This window comes from Mus caroli, unplaced genomic scaffold (genome assembly GCF_978045245.1).
Source record: "Mus caroli unplaced genomic scaffold, Mus_caroli_1 scaffold_7, whole genome shotgun sequence".
Classification (NCBI taxonomy): domain Eukaryota; kingdom Metazoa; phylum Chordata; class Mammalia; order Rodentia; family Muridae; genus Mus; species Mus caroli.
In genome coordinates, this window is record NW_028227262.1 from 2004131 (window position 1) to 2022972 (window position 18842).

Sequence of the window (18842 nt, forward strand, 5' to 3'; positions counted from 1 at the left end):
TCTGATTATTATGTGTCGGGAGGTATTTCTTTTCTGGTCCAGCCTATTTGGAGTTCTGTAGGCTTCTTGTATGTTCATGGGCATCTCTTTCTTTAGATTTGGGAAGTTTTCTTCTATAATTTTGTTGAAGATGTTTGCTGGTCCTTTGAGTTGAAAATCTTCATTCTCATCCACTCCTATTATCCATAGGTTTGGTCTTCTCATTGTGTCCTGTATTTCCTGGATGTTTTGAGTTAGGATTTTTTTGCATTTTCCATTTTCCTTGATTGTTGTGCCCATGTTCTCTATGGAATCTTCTGCACCTGAGATTCTCTCTTCCATCTCTTGTATTCTGTTGCTGATGCTTGCATCTATGGCTCCAGATTTCTTTCCTAGGGTTTCTATCTCCAGTGTTGCCTCATTTTGGGTTTTCTTTATTGTGTCTACTTCCCTTTTTAGGTCTAGTATGGTTTTGTTCATTTCCATCATCTGATTGGATGTGTTTTCCTGTTTCTCTTTAAGGACTTCTACCAGTTTGGTTGTGTTTTCCTGTTTTTCTTTAAGGACTTGTAACTCTTTAGCCATGTTCTCCTGTAGTTCTTTAAAGTCCTTCTTGATGTCCTCTACCATCATCATGAGATATGCTTTTAAATCCAGGTCTAGTTTTTCAGGTGTGTTGGGGTGCCCTGGACTGGGCGAAGTGGGAGTGCTGGGTCCTGATGATGGTGAGTGGTCTTGGTTTCTGTTAGTAAGATTCTTACCTTTACCTCTCGCCATCTGGTAATCTCTGGAGTTGTTATAGTTGTCTCTGTTCAGAGGTTGTTCTTCTGGGGATTCTGAGTATCCTCTGTCAGCAGACCTGTACAGACTAAGTTCGGCGGAGTCCCGGAGCCAAGATGGCGCTCCCTGCAGGGCAGGTCACTGTTCTCCGGCTGGGAGGGTGTCGGATGTCTGCGGCCCCAAAAGGGTGCTGCCTCAGCGGTTCTGTGGCTCCCGCCTGTCCCAGAAGCTGTCTTCCTCTGTGGTCCTCACTCTGACCTGTACAGACTAAGTTCGGCGGAGTCCTGGAGCCAAGATGGCGCTCCCTGCAGGGCAGGTCACTGTCCTCCGACTGGGAGGGTGCCGGATGTCTGCGGCCCCTAAAGGGTGCTGCCTCAGCGGCTCTGTGGCTCCTGCCTGTCCCAGAAGCTGTCTGCCTCTGTGGTCCCCACTCTGACCTATACAGACTAAGTTCGGCGGAGTCCCGGAGCCAAGATGGTGCTCCCTGCAGGGCAGGTCACTGTCCTCCGACTGGGAGGGTGCAGGATGTCTGCGGCCCCAAAAGGGTGCTGTCTCAGCGGCTCTGTGGCTCCCGCCTGTCCCAGAAGCTGTCTGCCTCTGTGGTCCTCACTCTAACCTGTAGACTAAGTTCGGTGGAGTCCCGGAGCCAAGATGGTGCTCTCTGCAGGGCAGGTCTCTGGCACGTGTGTTTCATGCTTGTGTGTCCCTGTCTCCCAGGTGATGCCACCATGAGCACAGAGAGCTCTACAGAGCTTCTCCCACTTCCCTTCTCACGTTCAGGTCTCCTGTTTCTCTAAATGGCTGGGCCATACAGAGTTTGGGGCCACTTTCTGGGGACCCCATACTACCTGGCACTGCTAACGGGGCTGGCAGAGCCAGCATTGGCCTCTGTTGCTCAGCTGTACACACAGGAAACTCTAAGCATCCAACAGGATGGGTGTAGCTCCACGTCCCAACATGGCCTACTGTCATCCTATGTGAATCCAAGTGTATGGTCCCAGTCACTTCCACTACCACAGACAATCTGAAGCAAACTGTTATTTATAGTTAGAAGATGACCACACTCCATAAAAAGTAAGTCACAGAGCCCTGTCTAGAAAGGTTTTAGTTTGCTCTAAACAGTCCCTGTATATTATCCATTCCACAGGACCCTAATGTGGCACCTGACTTCAGACCAGTGTTTCTTTCAAGAATTAAAAGAAAAATTGAAAACTAGAGTAATAAATAAGCCTTTAATGTCTCAAAGGTACTACCACCTGGCCGCTTCCAAGCAGAACTTGTTTTAGTTTTTCCTTCCCTATCCAACTTGTGCCCACCCTTCCTCTGCCCCGCCCACAACCATGCCCACCCACTCCCCATGCCAGATCCCTCCCCTCCCCCCAGCTTCCTGCCCTTCCCTCAGTCCTCTCAGCAGCATTTTACCCTCTTGTCACCTCTACGCACTTTTCCTCCTGTCCATCACACATATCCATATTAACAGAATGTTCTAGGATCTAGACACAAGCAAGAATGTGAGCACTTGCATCTTTGGGGTTTGACTTGGCTTGGTCTGAGTTTGTGTCTCTCAGTTAATATACTACCTTCCAGATCCATCGGTTTTCCTGCAAATTTCATCTGTACATCTGAGTAAAACGCTGCTGTGTTCACATATACTTCTACCATCCATCATCTGTTGATGGACATCAAGGTTAATTCCACTTTCCTGTGATAGTATAGTCAATAGCCATGTGTGCAAAGGGTCTTGATAGCACGATGTAATAGGCCTGTGTCTCCAGCTACATAACCTCTTCTCTAGGATTACCTATAGATTATCAACAGGCATCATATACTTAATACAAAGCAGACTCTTAATCCTAACAAAACTTGATGCTTTCTCAAAAATTTATTGTAATAGGAATTTGTTCTTAAAACCACAATATTCTAGGAAATGGCTGTGATGATTGACAGGTCTGGCCAAATGTAACCGCCACCACAATTCAGTTTAATTATCACCTGACAGGAGCTCCCACAGCCCTGGCAACCACTGTCTAACCCCTGTCACAGCTCTCTCCTCAGGATTTTCTGAATGGCGCCATATAACCTGCATTTTAATTCCCCAACTCTGGCTTCCTTCCTGTATCTACGGACTTCTCCACTAGTGACTCTGTCAAGTACGCAGTTGTAATGCTTTTCTTTCCCTTCACATCTCACAACACCACTTTAACTCAGCTTGTTTACCACGGCTCCTTCTTAACTGTGCTAACACTTCACAAATGCCAACGCACTTGCCTACTTGCTCAGCTCTGTGTACTGATACCTACTTTACAAGCAATGGGATAAGAGAGCCCTGTAAGGACAGTGTTCAGCTAAGGGTTTTCTTGTGCAGTTATTTATTCCTATCTAAGATGAATGTACACTTTATATTAAGACAGGACCTTGAGGTGGAGAAGTTGGGGATGGGGTGGGTGGGGATGGGGGTGGGGTTGAGAAACTTCAAGACCTCTAGAGACAGGCAGCCTGAACCTAACAAGGTCAGATGCCCACTAGGATGAGCTATAGAACCTCTGTAACGTCATGTGGTACAGGCAGGGTAAGGGCTGGAGTCATGGATGGCTCAGTAAGCCCGAGGATCTAAGGTTAAGGTTTACAGAGGTTCCATCTGCAGACCCCAAGGAAAGCCCTGAGCATAGTGAGGCATGCTTTAATGCCAGCATGTGGGAACAGACAGGTGTCTCTGGGGTTCCCCCACAGTCACCCCACAGTCACCACAGTTCCCTCTCAGGGAACCCAGATTCCAGAGAAACAGCCCATCTTGAAGAGGAGTGAGGAGCAAAGCCAAGAAATAAGATGGTTGATCCCTAGCTTCCACACACACAGACAGGAACCCATGTAAGGAGCACACATTGGAGTGATGGCAGCTCCTGCCTTACAAGTCAAGTTAGATACAGCAGCAACTGACCAGAAAATAGCTGTTGCTCACTGGAGGTGATGGTCCAGGGCTATGACAGTCACTGATCATGTCAGGACAACCACAGCCAGCTCCTCACAAGTCTTCTACTTCCAACAGGAAGCCATCCCTCTCCTCCTCCTCCAAATCCTTACAGTGGCTTCTTTGTCTAGAATAGCCTATAAAATCATGGAGAATAAAACTACCCAAATAATCCTGACATGAAGAGCACCACTGTTCTCCCTGTTGTACAAAATAACAATGTCTCATCAACTTTAGAAGTACTTCATATTTGAGGGACTTTCCTAAGGAGAACAAGGACATTAGTTATAAATCTAAAACGCACAGCTACAGTGCTCCAGGGTAGGGAACAGAAAGTAGGGGGAAGATTTCAGATTCCTATCACTAATAAACCAAGGGGAAGTCTATTTATAAATTATATTTCTGGCCTAACCACATAACTCATTTAGAAAAATTAATTAAACTCCGAGGAAAAATTTTAGGGCAGTTTATAATAACTCATTGCTTTTTTTCTTCAACTAGTTTTCTCTGGGGAGTGCAATTAATTCATAATGTGATGCCTACAAATTTATTTTAAAAATTGGGATAAGGCCAGCTTTGGCAAATGTGCCTGGAATCCCAGCACTCAAGAGGCAGAGGTAGGAGGATCAGGGGTTCAAGGCTATCCTTAGCTATTCAGTGAGTGTGACTTCAGCTCTCCGCATAAAAGCGTGTCTCTAAAACAACAATAAAATGTTGGGCTCAATACAAGGAGGTCACAGGAAGAATCGTCCAGAAAGTCTATTCTTCAGTAGCAGGCACTGCAAGCCATTGTCTAAATGTCTATTTTTCTTGTAGCTGTTATTTTATACCTATAATAATCTTATTTCTTATTTATTAATTTACTTTTTCCTTATTATTGAGAATGTGAGGGAAAAAAATCCAACTATGGTCACATGAGATGCTGCCAGAAAGAGTTGGAAAAGGAAGCTTTGGTGACCTCTTCCCATGAACACACAGAGCCAACAGCCTCTCGAGCACAAACACCCTTCATGAGAAGCCACGGGCACTTATGACACTCTCCCTGTGTGAGCTCAGACCCAGGCACATCAAAGCTCCCTGGACATGGTCACAAATAGCTCTTTGTTCAAAAAAAACCTGCTGAGGGGAGAGATGGCGGACTGCCCCACTGGTGTCTTTGTGGGTGCTCATGGCACTGGGTTGTCTCACCTGTGACAATACAGGACAGGGCAAAGGGTGCTCTGAAACAGGTAAGAACAAAGAGCATCACATGAGCTGTCCCAGCCCTGCCCAGTGGTGACAGAGCTTCATGGTTTCTTCAAGGGAGCAGACGAGTTACATCAAAGCTTCATCTCCACAGGGTTGTCTGTGGGGCTAGCCTCAACCCTCCTGGGGGCTAGGGGAGGCAATGAAGTGAGACAGAACATGCCAGACAGCTGGAGCTAACAGGATACACCTCATGGAGGCTCTCAAGGCCTCTGCTTAGCTGACCAGGCTAATGACTGAGGAAGAACAGGGAGGGAGCTGGTTTGCTAATGCACAAACACAAAGTCAAAACATCAAGAAAAATAAACAGAGAGCCAGGTCCCAGGCAAAGGGACAAAATAAATCTGAAACCCATTCTAATAACACAGTTGACTTATCTGACAGAGAATCCGGGATCCATAGGAATGGCCAAAAGGTCTGTGAAAGGTGAGCTGCATCAATGACTCCAAGGAGGCCCCACCTCACCCTGCAAGGATGGGTACCATAGGAAGACAGGTCAAGGAAGAGGAATTGTGTACAGTGTTGTTGGGAGGATGGTCAGCACGGTCATGGAATGATCAGCATAGATGAGTCTCAAAAGCACCTCTAAGGCAGCTCCCATATATCTACACACGCCCATAGAGGAGGACTGGGAGAATGCAGTGGCTAGGAGATAAAGCCTGGTGACTCAAGAGGAGACAATAACAAGTGCTAACGCAGAATTGAAGAAACAGGCCTAGCTATGAACAGCAGAAACCTGGGGACACTGTGCCAGTGAAGGGCTGCAGCATAAGACATACAGAGAAATTTCTACAAGAAACCTCTAGGTGATACCTGATCCTGTCAACCAAACCAACCAACCACCCAGTGTTACTGTGGAAAATTACACAGGATCTGTGAGGTCAGATAGCCACTCATGTAGGTTAGCTACAGGAGACTTCAGTTCCTGACTTGTCTTAGGACATGACTTTTTCTGGCACACATTTGGTGAGCTAGACGCTACTTGAACCTCCTAGGAAATTTAAGGGTAGGCAGAGGTCAGATATAAAGTTCTCAAGAAAGGTCAGTCATTGTGTAAACACTGGAATCAATATAGGTTCTGAGAGAAAGTAACGGTGGGGACATGCAATATGGGTGTTGGCGCTCACGGGAGCAGTGGGGTCAGACTTAGCTGGGGCACACATGCTCTGGATATTGAGAGCAGAAGGCACCATTCTGAAAGTTCATAAGCAGCCTTCAAAAGAACTGTAATTTTAGAGGGGCCCAGGCACTTGTGATACAAAAGATAGCGGCTTATTGATTCAGAAAACTATTTTCTCTGAGCTCCTTGTGGAGCAGAGTAAAGTCTTAAACCTTTCAAGCCATTACTAGGAATTACTTACTAATTGTCTGCCTATGTATGGGCTGTATTTTCCTGTGTCTTTGAATAATATTTTTAATTTCTAAACAACACACATTTAAAATAATACAAAGCAGCTTCAGAAACAAATCTTTTCTGTCCCTCTGAATTAATTCTCTGCCATGTGACTGTTAAAATATAGTTTGTTTGTTTGGGATGTGTCATGAGGTAACTTCCTGAGATGAACTTTGCAAAGCCTGCAGAATTCCTCCTATGTCATTACTAAAGTTTCTCATTAGTGCTTTAGAGGAGTAGTGGTCCCGCCAAGGGAGGGGCACAGATTTTGTTTCTCACTTGAACCACTGAACTTTAGATTAGTGGTCTGCTGTGGCTAGAGAACACACGTTTCCTTACTCTCTCGAGCCACTGAGTTTGACACCCTTTTCTGGAAGGTTCTGCTGCTGGGCAATCTGGACACAGCCATTACAACTCTGTATCTTGGTCTGTACTTTCTGAATTGTAGCCAGGGAAAGCTGGCTCATGGGCCCTTCTCAGGACCTGTGTGACCCTCAAGAAGGAAGCCACTTTTTCAAAGCCACTTATGGAAAATGAGTTTTTCCCTCCCAGATCTTTCCTTTTAAGTTTTTACCAGCCTTTGCCCCAAAAGGTATTCTGTAGCTGAGATAAGGATCACCATTTTCTGTCACTGGCAAACATCTTAGACGTGGAGCTTTCCCTGTGGGGTAGTGAGGATCTGGTAGGAGTTAGGGACAGGAGCAGTGAAATGACCAAGATACATGGTATTCATGTATGAAATTCTCAAAGAATTAATAAAAATACTACACTGAACAATAGAGACAAACAGCAGGTTTTCCAAGAAGCTGCAGAGCCAGGAACAGAAATAGCTCACAGGCATCTATAGCATCTGTGAGGCTGCAGACACAGCACCTCCTCAGTGGGCCCTGAGCTTTTCATAGTTAATGCCCTGTACAAACTTGTAGTTAGGGAGACGGAAATAAGGAGAGAGCTGGTTAAAATTTTATGAAGCTAGCTTAGTAATAATTAACCATTTTTGAATAAACATTGATGGTTATACAAAAATTTGGAAAAATATAATTTTGATAATTTTTGCTAAATTTTTCCTACTTTTATGAAGCTATTTTAGTTATACTTAATCCACCACTCTGCCTGCTTAGGGTCTTCCTTTCAAAGAATGTTAATATTTGCCTAATTCCTTTTTAGATACATATAATTTATAATTTAAGTATTTAATCAATTTGGAATAGATTTTACATAGAAAGTTCAGAAGGCAATAGGAAGCCAATTGTAATATTTTTTAAAAAATTCCTAATTAAAATTCTTTTAAGAATTTAATAAAAGTATAAATTGTCTTTGCAGAAAAATCTGCACAAATGTGCATTTTTGTGTAATTTTAATAAATTCCCAGACTTCCTTGGACCCTTCCTGGGAATACAGACTAAAGTCTGGTTGTGCACTGGGACGCCTGGCTCTACATACTCTGTCACATGATGAAAATACAATTGAACCCAGGAGGGACTGGGTAGTTCTGGACTGTGCCTGCTCTACTGTTCTAACCTGTTCATTCTCAAATAATAGTGCTGTTCCAACTAAACCAAGCATGTCTCTGCCTCATTCTCCTCTGAAACACTCCCCTGTTCACACAAGCTCCTCACACCTCTGCAGATTTATTTTCTCCTACCAAGTGACCACTGACCACTTGACATGACCACTAAACATGGCAACTGACATGACCAACACTTGACATGAGCCTAAGTTAGCTTCCTCACCATCTCTGTTGAAAAGGCTGGGTTACTGTTTTTCCACTCCTGTATCTAAAGAAATAAAAGAGGCACGAGGGAGAAACAGGCAGTCACATCAGCTATTGCTACAACAGAGTGGAGTGTAAGTTTGATTGTGGCTACTTCATGATTATTCTAAATAACCAGGCAAGGTGTGAGCTTCACAGAGCTTTCCACAAAAGCCATTTTCAGTTTCCCTGAGCAGGAGTGTAGTCTTTAAGAAGTGAAGTAGCAATTGATGACTATGCTGAAGTCAACATGTGAAAATAAGAGCTGATTACAAAGACTCTGAGAATATCTGATAGGCCAGCTCATTCACGCTGCTCCCTCATGGCCGCTCCCTGCCCAGTGCTCCCTGCCTGCTGCAACCACAGCAGTTTCCGCTCAGATAGGCTCTACCAAAACCCTATGTTTCTAGGAATCTTCAATTCATTCTCAACTTACAGGGGACCCATTTTCTGCTGTGTGTGCTTTGCTTTGTTTAAGGTCCTTTTTAGCCCAGGCTGGACTCAAATTTGCTCTATTACTGAGGCCAGTCTTCAAGTGCTGATCTTCTTGCTTCTATTCCCGAGAGCTAGGAATACAGGCAGGGAGAACCATGCGCCCAGCTTTGGAGGGGACACACTTTAAAGTATAAGGTATGTTGTGCTACACCTTATGGATGCCAGGCAACCAGGACAGAAAACGGGCTTCCGTGAAGGTTATCTATGCCTTTTTATACTTGTATAACAGACAGTCAGTCATTCAAGTACTTCTGCCCACAGGAAGCCCAGGTTACTGTAAAACACAGCACAGGAGCTCAACTGTGAACATGAAGCTTGGGAAGACCAGTGGGCAGAAGCTGGTCTGTAGGGCCAGCTGGCTCACTGAGGCTTTCCTCTCATGGGACTACGGGGATACTTGTGAGGCTGTGTTAGCCACTGCTGCCAACCCAAGGTGCATAGGTGTGTAAGTCAGACATAATTAATTTGAATCTCACTGTTTCTAACCAAATACATTATTTACTATGTGAGTGTGCACCCATTTCTGCATGCATGCACATGCATATTCATGAAAGGTAGGAGGGGAGAAAGAGAATTAAGAAATGAATGGAGGAAGTTTAACACAGAATGTTAAATGGAAACATGAATCTGATCCTGCCAACACAGAGGGAAAAGGCAAAATATATCATAGGATTCTTACTAGGAGAAACGAAAAAATTATTGAAGTATGTAAGAGAATAGGTCAGAATAGAAACACTGTGATGTGAACTGACCCGTGTACTACAGTGACCTCACATCAGACATCGCAGCATGTGCCTTTCCCTGTGAGGGGCGGGTGCACAAGGCCCCAGGGTGATTTGCTCACCTGACTCATCCTCTGCTGCTCCTGCACAGCGGCCTGGATGGCCTCTGCCACCCTCTCCTGATCTCTTGCATGTTCTGTCTTCCACAGTTCCCTTTCTTCGGCATGAACTTTCTCCAGATTTTCCCTTTCTTCTTCCACTGCTTTAGTGATGACATCTTTCATTGCTTCTTTCTCAAGCTTCAACACAAAATGACGGAAGCAGAAGCATCAACAATAAGGTCAAATTCCAGCCACGAAACTTAACCCACATGGTTAGTCCCAACATCACAGTTTTTATGTTTACTAAAACTGTGCACAGTACAATCGATCATTTTTAAACAGATTTTCATCCTTGCCCCCTGACATTTCTGCACTTTAAAAAAAATCAAACCTTAGTGTAAAGCAACAGGCATCAAAATGTAGGTCTTAAATTAGTTGTGGTAAGGAAAATACATGCAAACTGAAACATGTCTTTCGGGACTGTTACAACACATTGTTTTTTCCCCTGAATTTTCAAAGACTCCAGTAACTGATGTATAATTTCTAAACCGTTGGTATCTGGAAAGTACTGACTATCAGGCTGCCCTTCCTGAGGAGTCTGTAACAAACTCATGCACAGTAACCATCCCATCACCAACCTCCCTAAGTTCTGGAAAGCAAACAGGGACTTTCCCCACTGTTCCCTTCGCTCAGTCTACCCCCGTCTCCACTCAAGGAAACAGCTTTACCTTCTCCTCTTCCTGGGTCCACTCTCCTCACTCAGAGCTTGGCACGCATCCTAACGAATTTACCTTAGAATGCTGTCTACACTCGTGAGTTGGTTTCCACCTCCTCTTTGGCAATTCATTTATCCCTCACTTCACACTTGCATGCCCTTACCAATGCTTTCATGGGTCAGCCTCCTGCTCCATGCAGCTAAGGTCTATTTCCTAGACTGACACACTTAAGCCACAGGCCCTCACATCTTCCTTAACTAGACATTCAGATCCTAACTCAGCTCTGAAGACTAGCCATTTCTCAAGGCTCAATTCTAAGGTGAGTTATTACTGATAAGCATTTTAATGCAGATATACAACTTACAAGGTCAGGATAATTTACTCACTGCCTTGTTGGTATGGTATTTTTAGCCAACTGTAGGTTCATAAGGAAAAGACAAAAATTGCAATAGTTCTTGGATCACCACCATCAACAAAGTGAGATTACATGTGCTATTCAAAAACCATGTGATGGTTACTGAACCTACTTTCAAGTAACAAGCATAACTGTTTACTTCTGTCTTCCTGTCTCTCTGGTGACATCCACCCTGCACTGGAGGTGGCTATCAGTGTTCTAACATAACTGGCTTTAAAGAAGGAACTAAAAATCTATGTTGCAAAGCCTTCCAATGCCAACACGAAATAGAATATGAATTAACAGGAGTATGAACGGTCATGTTGTAGGTCAAAAAAAGTGAAGAAAAATGGAATTCTGGAACAAAGTATTGTTTAGTGACACTGTTAATGAGATGGGATGTAATTCCACTGAGAAAGAACACCAACCAGCATTATGGTCGGGCATATCTTCACAGCCTGGACAGACATACCTACCTTCACAGCAGACTCCAGTGTCTCTTTGTTCTTCTGCATTTCCTCCTGGAGGCACTTTTCCAGTGATTCCTGCAAATGAGAAGACAGCAGGGAGGATGCAGGCAGGGAAGGCAGCAGAAGTGCTCCCTCCCCGGCCCTGGCAGGTACAAAAGCCTTACCTTCTGCTCCTGTGACTGCTGAGCCAAAGCTTCCTGGATTTTCTCTCTTAGCAGTTCCTTCTCAGTGTCCAGCACATCTAGAAGCCTCTGATGCTACAAGGAAAGACATCTGAGCTATGACTGTGGCTCTGAAAATCTACCAGTGAGCAAAACAGGGAACATCTGTTCCAGGTAACAGAGAGAACTGAAGGAAACAGGGGCATTTTGGCAAAATGAGGGTACAAGAAACCGGAGCTGACATGTCTCAAGTCATGCTCGGGACCCTGCTGGATTCTCTGGTTCAGCCAGGCATGCAGCTCAAGCTCTGGCTTACACATGACAACTTCACACCGACAAATCAACTGTAACATGAAATGTGTGCACAGAGCCCCGCTTGGAGAGAGGGCTCCTAAAACGGAGGGTATCATCACGCAGCTGCAGAAGCACTCAGAGCTCAGATAGATTGAGGGGCACTTGTGGAGCAGACACACGTTCTGTGTGTATACTAAGCTCTGTGGAAGACAGAGATGGACAGTTTTTCTCACTCTAAGTTTTCATCAGTTTCTAAAATGGAACCTGTGAAATCAAAGAAACATCATGCGTGCAGAGCCCAGACACACGGGGCTGCACCCCATCCATCACTGACAAGTGAGTTATCTGAACAGAGGTTTCTAAACATGTTCTACGTTTAGAGCCTGAACAGATTGACCAGGGTCCTGGGTAAGGTCATCTGTTATTCTCTAATTACAATGTTACTTCCCATCTCATTTTTGAAAAGCAATACAAATGTAGTTTCTCCTGAAAGGCAAGATCAGTCTAACTACAATACAGATGATGATTCAATCCTGAAAAGTTTCTGGTACCATGTGAATCTGTCAAGGTCAGGTAACTGCCAAGTGAGTAGATTGTATAAGCAGTGACCACACAGAAGCCTTAGCTTTCACCCCACAGACATGCACAGTCACAGACAACATCCATTTTAACTACACACAGGAATCCAGGCCTCGGGTCTGAGCAGGGAAATGCCAAGTTCTTAAAAAAAAAAAAGGCTGGGGGGCTGGGGGTATAGGTTCTGGCAGAGTGCTTGCCTACCATGTACAAGGTCGTCGGCTCCATCCCCAGCATGACGAAGCCACATTAGAGAATATATGCAAAGGTCCCACCCAGGGCAAGCAGACTAAAAACTAGTAAATATGAAGCTAGGAAGACAGTGTATCAGTAGGATGCTTGCCATGCATGTGTGAGAGTTTGAGTTTGGAGTGCCTATGCTCCTGTAAGCACTGGAGAGTATGAGGACAAGCCTGCGATCCAAGTCAGGAGTCAGGGACAGGAGAATCCCCGAGGCAAGCAGGCTAGACTAGCCTAGCAGGAAACTTCTGGGTTCAAATGAGAGGTCTCACCTTCATATATGAGGTGGAGAGTAAAAGAGAAAGACACCTGATACCTATCTCTAGCCTCTACATGCACCCACACATATGTACATTCATATACACATGCCCATACCCATGCCAACAGACATATAAACATGTACATCATAGACATGAACAGGAAGAAAAGTATAATTCTCTTGAGATGAAAACTAATCAGTTTAGACTTACACAGGTTTAATAAACATAATTCAATAAACAATATTTCTTTAAAAACAGGATCAACCATTCACAATTAACTTTGCAAACCTGCTGAGAGGAAATCAGTGGGTGACAAGGGAGTCCAGCTTCCTCAGAGGCCAACAAGAACACCAGCAAGATGTGTGCACTAAGATGCAATGCTACACTGAGAAAATGCCCCAGAATGCTTCTTCTTACCACAGCATCCATACAGAGCACATAGTTTGGCCTTGTCTGGACAGAGCTCACTGACACTGACATTGAAGGAGAGTTTACTCACAGTATCCAAGGTGACATTAATCATGAGCCTCCTTGGGTTATGCACACGTATGCTTTACGTGAGCTGGGGCAACAATGAACCCCACAGCTGAGGGCTGTGCTGCCCCCATAATTGCCTCCCGTCCAATGTGTAACCTGAGCCTAAGAAAGGGTGGTCCCTTTTCAGGTATTAATGAATTCTACAACAGTTTTATAAAGTCATTACCAGAAAGGGAAACTATCTAATAACTGTGTTTGTAACTATCAGGTCTAACTAGTAATTACCTATAGCAACGAAAAGCTACATAATTAATACTCCACAAAAGGCCTTCCTCACCACAAACATCTATAACAGAATGGATTCCATCTGTTTATTCCTGTGCTTTTCACAACACTCTTAAAATAAGACAGAATGACCTCCCATTCCGTTCACCCTCTCTAGTTCATGGGAAGATGAGGAGGAATGGCAGAGAAGTATTTAATTCACCATGCTTATATAAAGTCAGACAATCAACCACATGTATCAGTCATTGATTCTTTTTATTTGACTAAGTAGATTTTTTTTTGTATAAATATTCAGTGGGTTCACCCATCCTACCATGGATAAAGCAGTCACAAACTGCCTTAAAAACACATCTTTATTTCTTTTACAAGTATCCATAAGCTGCCTCAGGGTAATGTTCAAAAGTTGAATCCAGTCGCTCGCAGGGCTTTGCAGTGCAGTGCAAGCAGGGGGCTGCAAAGGCCACAGGCCAGAGCCAGCAGTGCAGCCTTGCTTCTCCCTGGGGAACAGCTGATGTGTGGTGGCTCTGCTTAACAGGACTAGCCTTTACAGCTCCATAAAAGACATTACAAAAATTAACTGAAACTATCCCAGCCAGTCTCATCCAAGAGGGGTCTGTTACAGTTTGCTTACATGAGATAATATATCACTTCTTAAAACTGCAGTGCAAGTTTAATAAAAAAGTATAATAAAAATTTATATATATTTTACATGAAGATATAAAAATAAAAGAGTTATAAAATTATGCAATTGGAGAAATAAGTTCTAGCTTTATGGAGTAGAAGCTGCGTGCAAGGGTGTCAAAAACAATCTTTTGAAACAGCCAAAACACAAAGCATCCAGGTCTACACTGCATCCCCAAAGAAAGCACTCAGACCCCAGACTCAGATGCAAATACAGAGGTTCTGTGGTTTCTACTCGATTCCTGAATGTGAAACAAGACAAAACAAAAACAAAAACAAAACCCAACCTAACATAACACAACCTAACACAACACAACCTAACACAACACCCTCTTCTTCCTTGGGATATGAATGTAAACATTACAAGTCATGCCTGGGGCAGATCCACCCAATCACACACTGGTGCCTCCTCTGTACTGCAGCTCAGATTAAGCCATCTTGGTGGCCTGTGGCCAGGCATACTTATCTACATACTTTGTACCTGAAACCTACCATTATTCTTCTGTATTTGTGGTATTTGCTGGTGCGTATTCTGTACAACTGTCTGACTTTTTCCAAGTCTCTTACTCTGTACACACCAACTGAACTCGAAGGACTCTAGAAGGATCTAGAAGAGCATGGTCACTTCTGTTTGACATGAATGGAAATGCATGATAACTTGATAAGCTATAAAATGAATCACAGATAGTCATTTATGGGACAGTGCGTTAAATATTACTGGGAAAGAAACCTTAGAGAAGATAAACTGAGATTTCACAAAGCCAGAAAGATCAACATGCTTCTTACTGAGAATGAAATCAAACTGTAACATTGCCTAAAGTAGCAGATCTATACAACCAATAGTCATATTCCTAATAAGCATGGGGAACATCAGTAAACAGTGGCTCCAATTTAAACAGGGCTTTGATTTACCAAGTGAAGAAATAAAACATTGGGAGACCAGTAGCACAGAGGCTGACAGGACTTCCACAGTAGGCTTCCATCTTAGATAGCTGGTTTAGATAATCAGAGGTTTTGACACACTCCAAAACTTAAGCAGAGTCTTTCTGTCTCTACGCCTCTAAATGAAACAGCTCTTGAAAATTCATCTCAGCCCTATTCTATCTGTGTAAACATAGCACAGTAGACTCTCACAGCAGTGACCGGCAGCTTGAGAGAAATGATCCTCAGATGTACCAAGCCCGACCACAACTATCTCATATCTTAGCAGCATCCCGTTTGCATGGGTGTGACAATACCACGGGACACAGAAGTGATGTATAGCAGGGACTTCCTATCATACATACGTAGTAATGAAGAGAGAGCAGTTTCCTGGTCTCGCAGTGACACCTTCAAGGCTGGGTTCTCACTGCCTCCCGCTGAGGTGTTGAGTCCACCCTCCAGGTCCTGTTCCCAGCCCTGCCCTCGGAATTATGTGGCAATATGAATTTTGAAAGACATGAACATTCACCCGATGTTCCTAATAACAAAAACCTCCAAGTGCCCAGAATGTGTACTTGCAAGAGTAAACACTGGAGGAACTATATACACTTTGGGGGACATTGGGAGTGCTGTGAGCTTTGTAATGTAGTGCTACTAGGAAAACAGACTATGTACAAGTTGTGGGTGTGTGTGAGTGACTGGGAACACCAGGCAGATGGGAACTCCGCAGCTTCCATACCCTAAAAACAGTCCTGTCAGTCAAGTGGAAAGAGAAGCTCAGACAGCCACTGCTCACAAGGAATTCATCCTGAAGTATAGCAACTGGCGTGTGCACAGCAAGGCTCTAAAGCACAAAGTAAAGCATCTGACATGGGAAACATTCTACTGCTGTCCTCCAATTCTTTAAGATACTTAATAACTAATTCAAAATTTAGAAGCTAGAAAGTGTTTAAAATAAAAGGCACCACGTAGAATGACATGATTCATATTAGAAAGCGGCCTCCCAATCTCAGGGGAGGGTGTTTCTTGATCTCTCTCCAAACATATGTGCAGATGACCTATAAAAAGGGCATAAAGGGTGTTTTGGTGTAACTATATTTTCATTTAAGCGGCTATTGCAAGACTGTGCGGTTCTGTCAATACTCACAGAATAATGCACCAGGATGGTGAGCTTGGTGTGATGAACACTGCAGCAGCCCCAAGGGGCTTGCTTTTTCTGACAGTCAAAACCCAGGACTTCAGGTCCCATTAACATACCTCCTGTCTGTCAAGTCTTCCCACAAGCTCAGGCTGGCGTTTGCTTTCAGAGCCAGCATAGTATCATTACTATAAATAATCCATTTTATATCTAGCTTCTTAGAGATACAATGTCCTATATTTAAAGTAAAGGACACACATATTGAAAGCTCCGAGAGTCAGTAAGCCACACATTATACAGACAAGTTTGTAAGCCCAGCATATCATCACAACTGCCAATAACCCAAAGAAAAGCGAGAATTACATTAATTCTTGACTGATAAAAACAAGCAGCCAGTTTTTCATGAATCATGTTGAGAGGAAAATAAGGCTGGCATCCATCTAAACCCTGCACAGAAAGTGGCCATAAACTAATTAAATAAGGACCTACATGCAACCAGACCAAAGCTTCAAGGACATTATACTGAGTCTCCCTAAGTCATCTGGTCTGCAAGATTCCCTGGTGGACATTGCCATTAACCACTTATTACACCCAGACCATGTTGGGAAATAGCTGTGGGTAAGATTTACACAGACCAGTAACACACTAAATTGCTGGTTCTGTGGAAAACCAGGCCACACATACATAAGAAAGAAGAAGATAGATGATCAATAAAAAGATTTAAACAAAAGCCTCCCTGCCCCACTCCTCAAGGCTGAGCTGACAGTCCTGAGATCATGAAGACATAGCTGTTGTTGTTTATTTTCAATATTAGAGGCTTTTATTATATATATGCACATATATATGTATATATGTGTGTATATGTATGTATATGTATATATGTATACACACACACACACACATATATATATGTATATATATATGTATACATATATATATATGTATCTCCCAGCTTTTAATATATATAATCTCCAGCTTCCTCTTAATCAACTAGTACTGTTTGTCATGTGGTTCTGGGGATAGAGGGTTTGCATCTCTGCTCTTCATGACATCGAGGATTTGGAGAAAGGCCTTTGAAGTAATGAATGACTCCCTTGAGCATTCCCTTAAGTCAGATCTGGTGGTGATGAGATCTTTTGTTTGTTGGTCTGAGAGAGCCTCTACTACTCCATCATTTCCTGGGGCTGTAAGGACTCCTGGCATGAGTTTACCTTTTACTTTTAACAATCTCATTCCACACTTTCTTAGCTTGCCAGTTTCCCTTGAGCCGTTCTCACACCTAAACACTAAATGAACAGAATGTGCGGACTGGGTTGAGACCATCTTGGGAAAGATGGATGCATCCTCATGTCTTTATTATCTTTAACTGAGGTAAATAACTTAGTGCTATTGAATATCATTAATGCCCTAGTTCCCTAGAAGATCATATGCCCAGGTAGAAAAAGAGTAAATAGACTAAAAATACTGCTGGAGATATGCAGAGCAGAGGCTAGAATGAGCCTTGTGTGAGGCTCGTGTGAGGTACTGGGGCCCTGTCTTTTATAGAACAAAGGACATTAACAAAACCCATTGTCTCTCTTCTATATGCAAGAAACATGCATCAGCTAGAAAAGGGGAATTTAAATCAAAATAATTTATTTCCTAAAGTGGAAAACACAGATGGCATATTTTGCAGTCTCCCTAATAACAGAAAGGATATGAGAGTAACTGAGCAACAGATTCAGTAACACACAGCCCTCTCCTCACATAGGCACATACCAGACTTATGGTGCAACACTGTTAATAATTCAGCAATCAAATTATAATAATTTGAAATTTTCAACCAATAATATTTAAGTATTAGTATTAAATGAGTTAATGCAGTAAAATGCTTCGAGTACACACAGAGACACACAGATACACACACATATGCTGTGTAACATTGCTGCATATGGGTTTTGGGGAACAGGGCACATGTGATTTAGATAATTTTATAATTTGAACTTCACTTATTAATTTTTTGCTCATTTGTTGATACACAAATATTATAATTTCTGCTATAGTTAAGGTGTATGTAGACTCATGCATATACAAGTAAAATCACCATACCTAATGAACTTTTCCTCAAACAGCTGTAAAAGGGGTTCAAATGGTGAGTACTGGAATGTTGGTCCAGAGAATCTTACGTGCAATGCTACAACAATTCTTTCTGCATATTGAGGGTCTAAGTATTAAAAGTAGGCCTCATATTAACTCAATTTTAGGAATTCTGGGCTACACGGTACCAAAAATAAGAAATAACTAATTCTTTGTTTGGCGCAGAATCTGTTATCATAGAATTTTCTCCAGAATCTTCATTAAAATAGCCAGTCAGCACCCAGCACCCAGCACCCAGCACCTCCCGCCAAAGAAATGGAGACTCTGTGGGTAGAAGCCCCCTCCTGTTGAGCTGTTTATTTTCCTGTCTTTCTGTAAGTTTCTGTTGATATTTTTCTACTGAAAGCAAATAAGCATAGCATAGTAAATTACTGTTAAGTATTGACTTATCCCACAGGAACACTCTGACAAATACATTTTTTTTTTCTGAAGAGATACCGGGATTCCCAAATTGTTAAGGTAAAGACAGCAAGATCATCAAAAAACACTCCCAGAACAAGGGGAAATGAATGGCCACCATCACATACTGTGTCCTTTTTCTGTCTTTCAGTCTACACAGAAGTGTTACCTCGCCCTGAAAAAGAACAATGTTCTAACTCAGGAGCAATGATGCTGAGGTAACAGCTGGGGAGCCTGGGTCCCCTCTAGGGAAGGCAC

At 43.2% G+C, this 18842-nt stretch overlaps 1 protein-coding gene across 4 annotated transcripts in view; it reads right to left on the reverse strand.

Moving 5' to 3' along the window:
• The window catches only part of Ccdc91 (coiled-coil domain containing 91), a 169281-nt gene that overhangs the window by 39037 nt on the left and 111402 nt on the right, over positions 1–18842 (reverse strand). For all 4 annotated transcript variants that reach the window (XM_085839761.1, XM_021165354.3, XM_029478591.2 and 1 more), the window contains 3 exons: positions 11181–11273; positions 11023–11091; positions 9458–9634 (listed from right to left, as the gene is read on the reverse strand). In XM_085839761.1, the coding sequence (XP_085695887.1) occupies positions 9458–9634; positions 11023–11091; positions 11181–11273 (339 nt within the window). The remainder of the gene's footprint in view (positions 1–9457; positions 9635–11022; positions 11092–11180; positions 11274–18842) is intronic.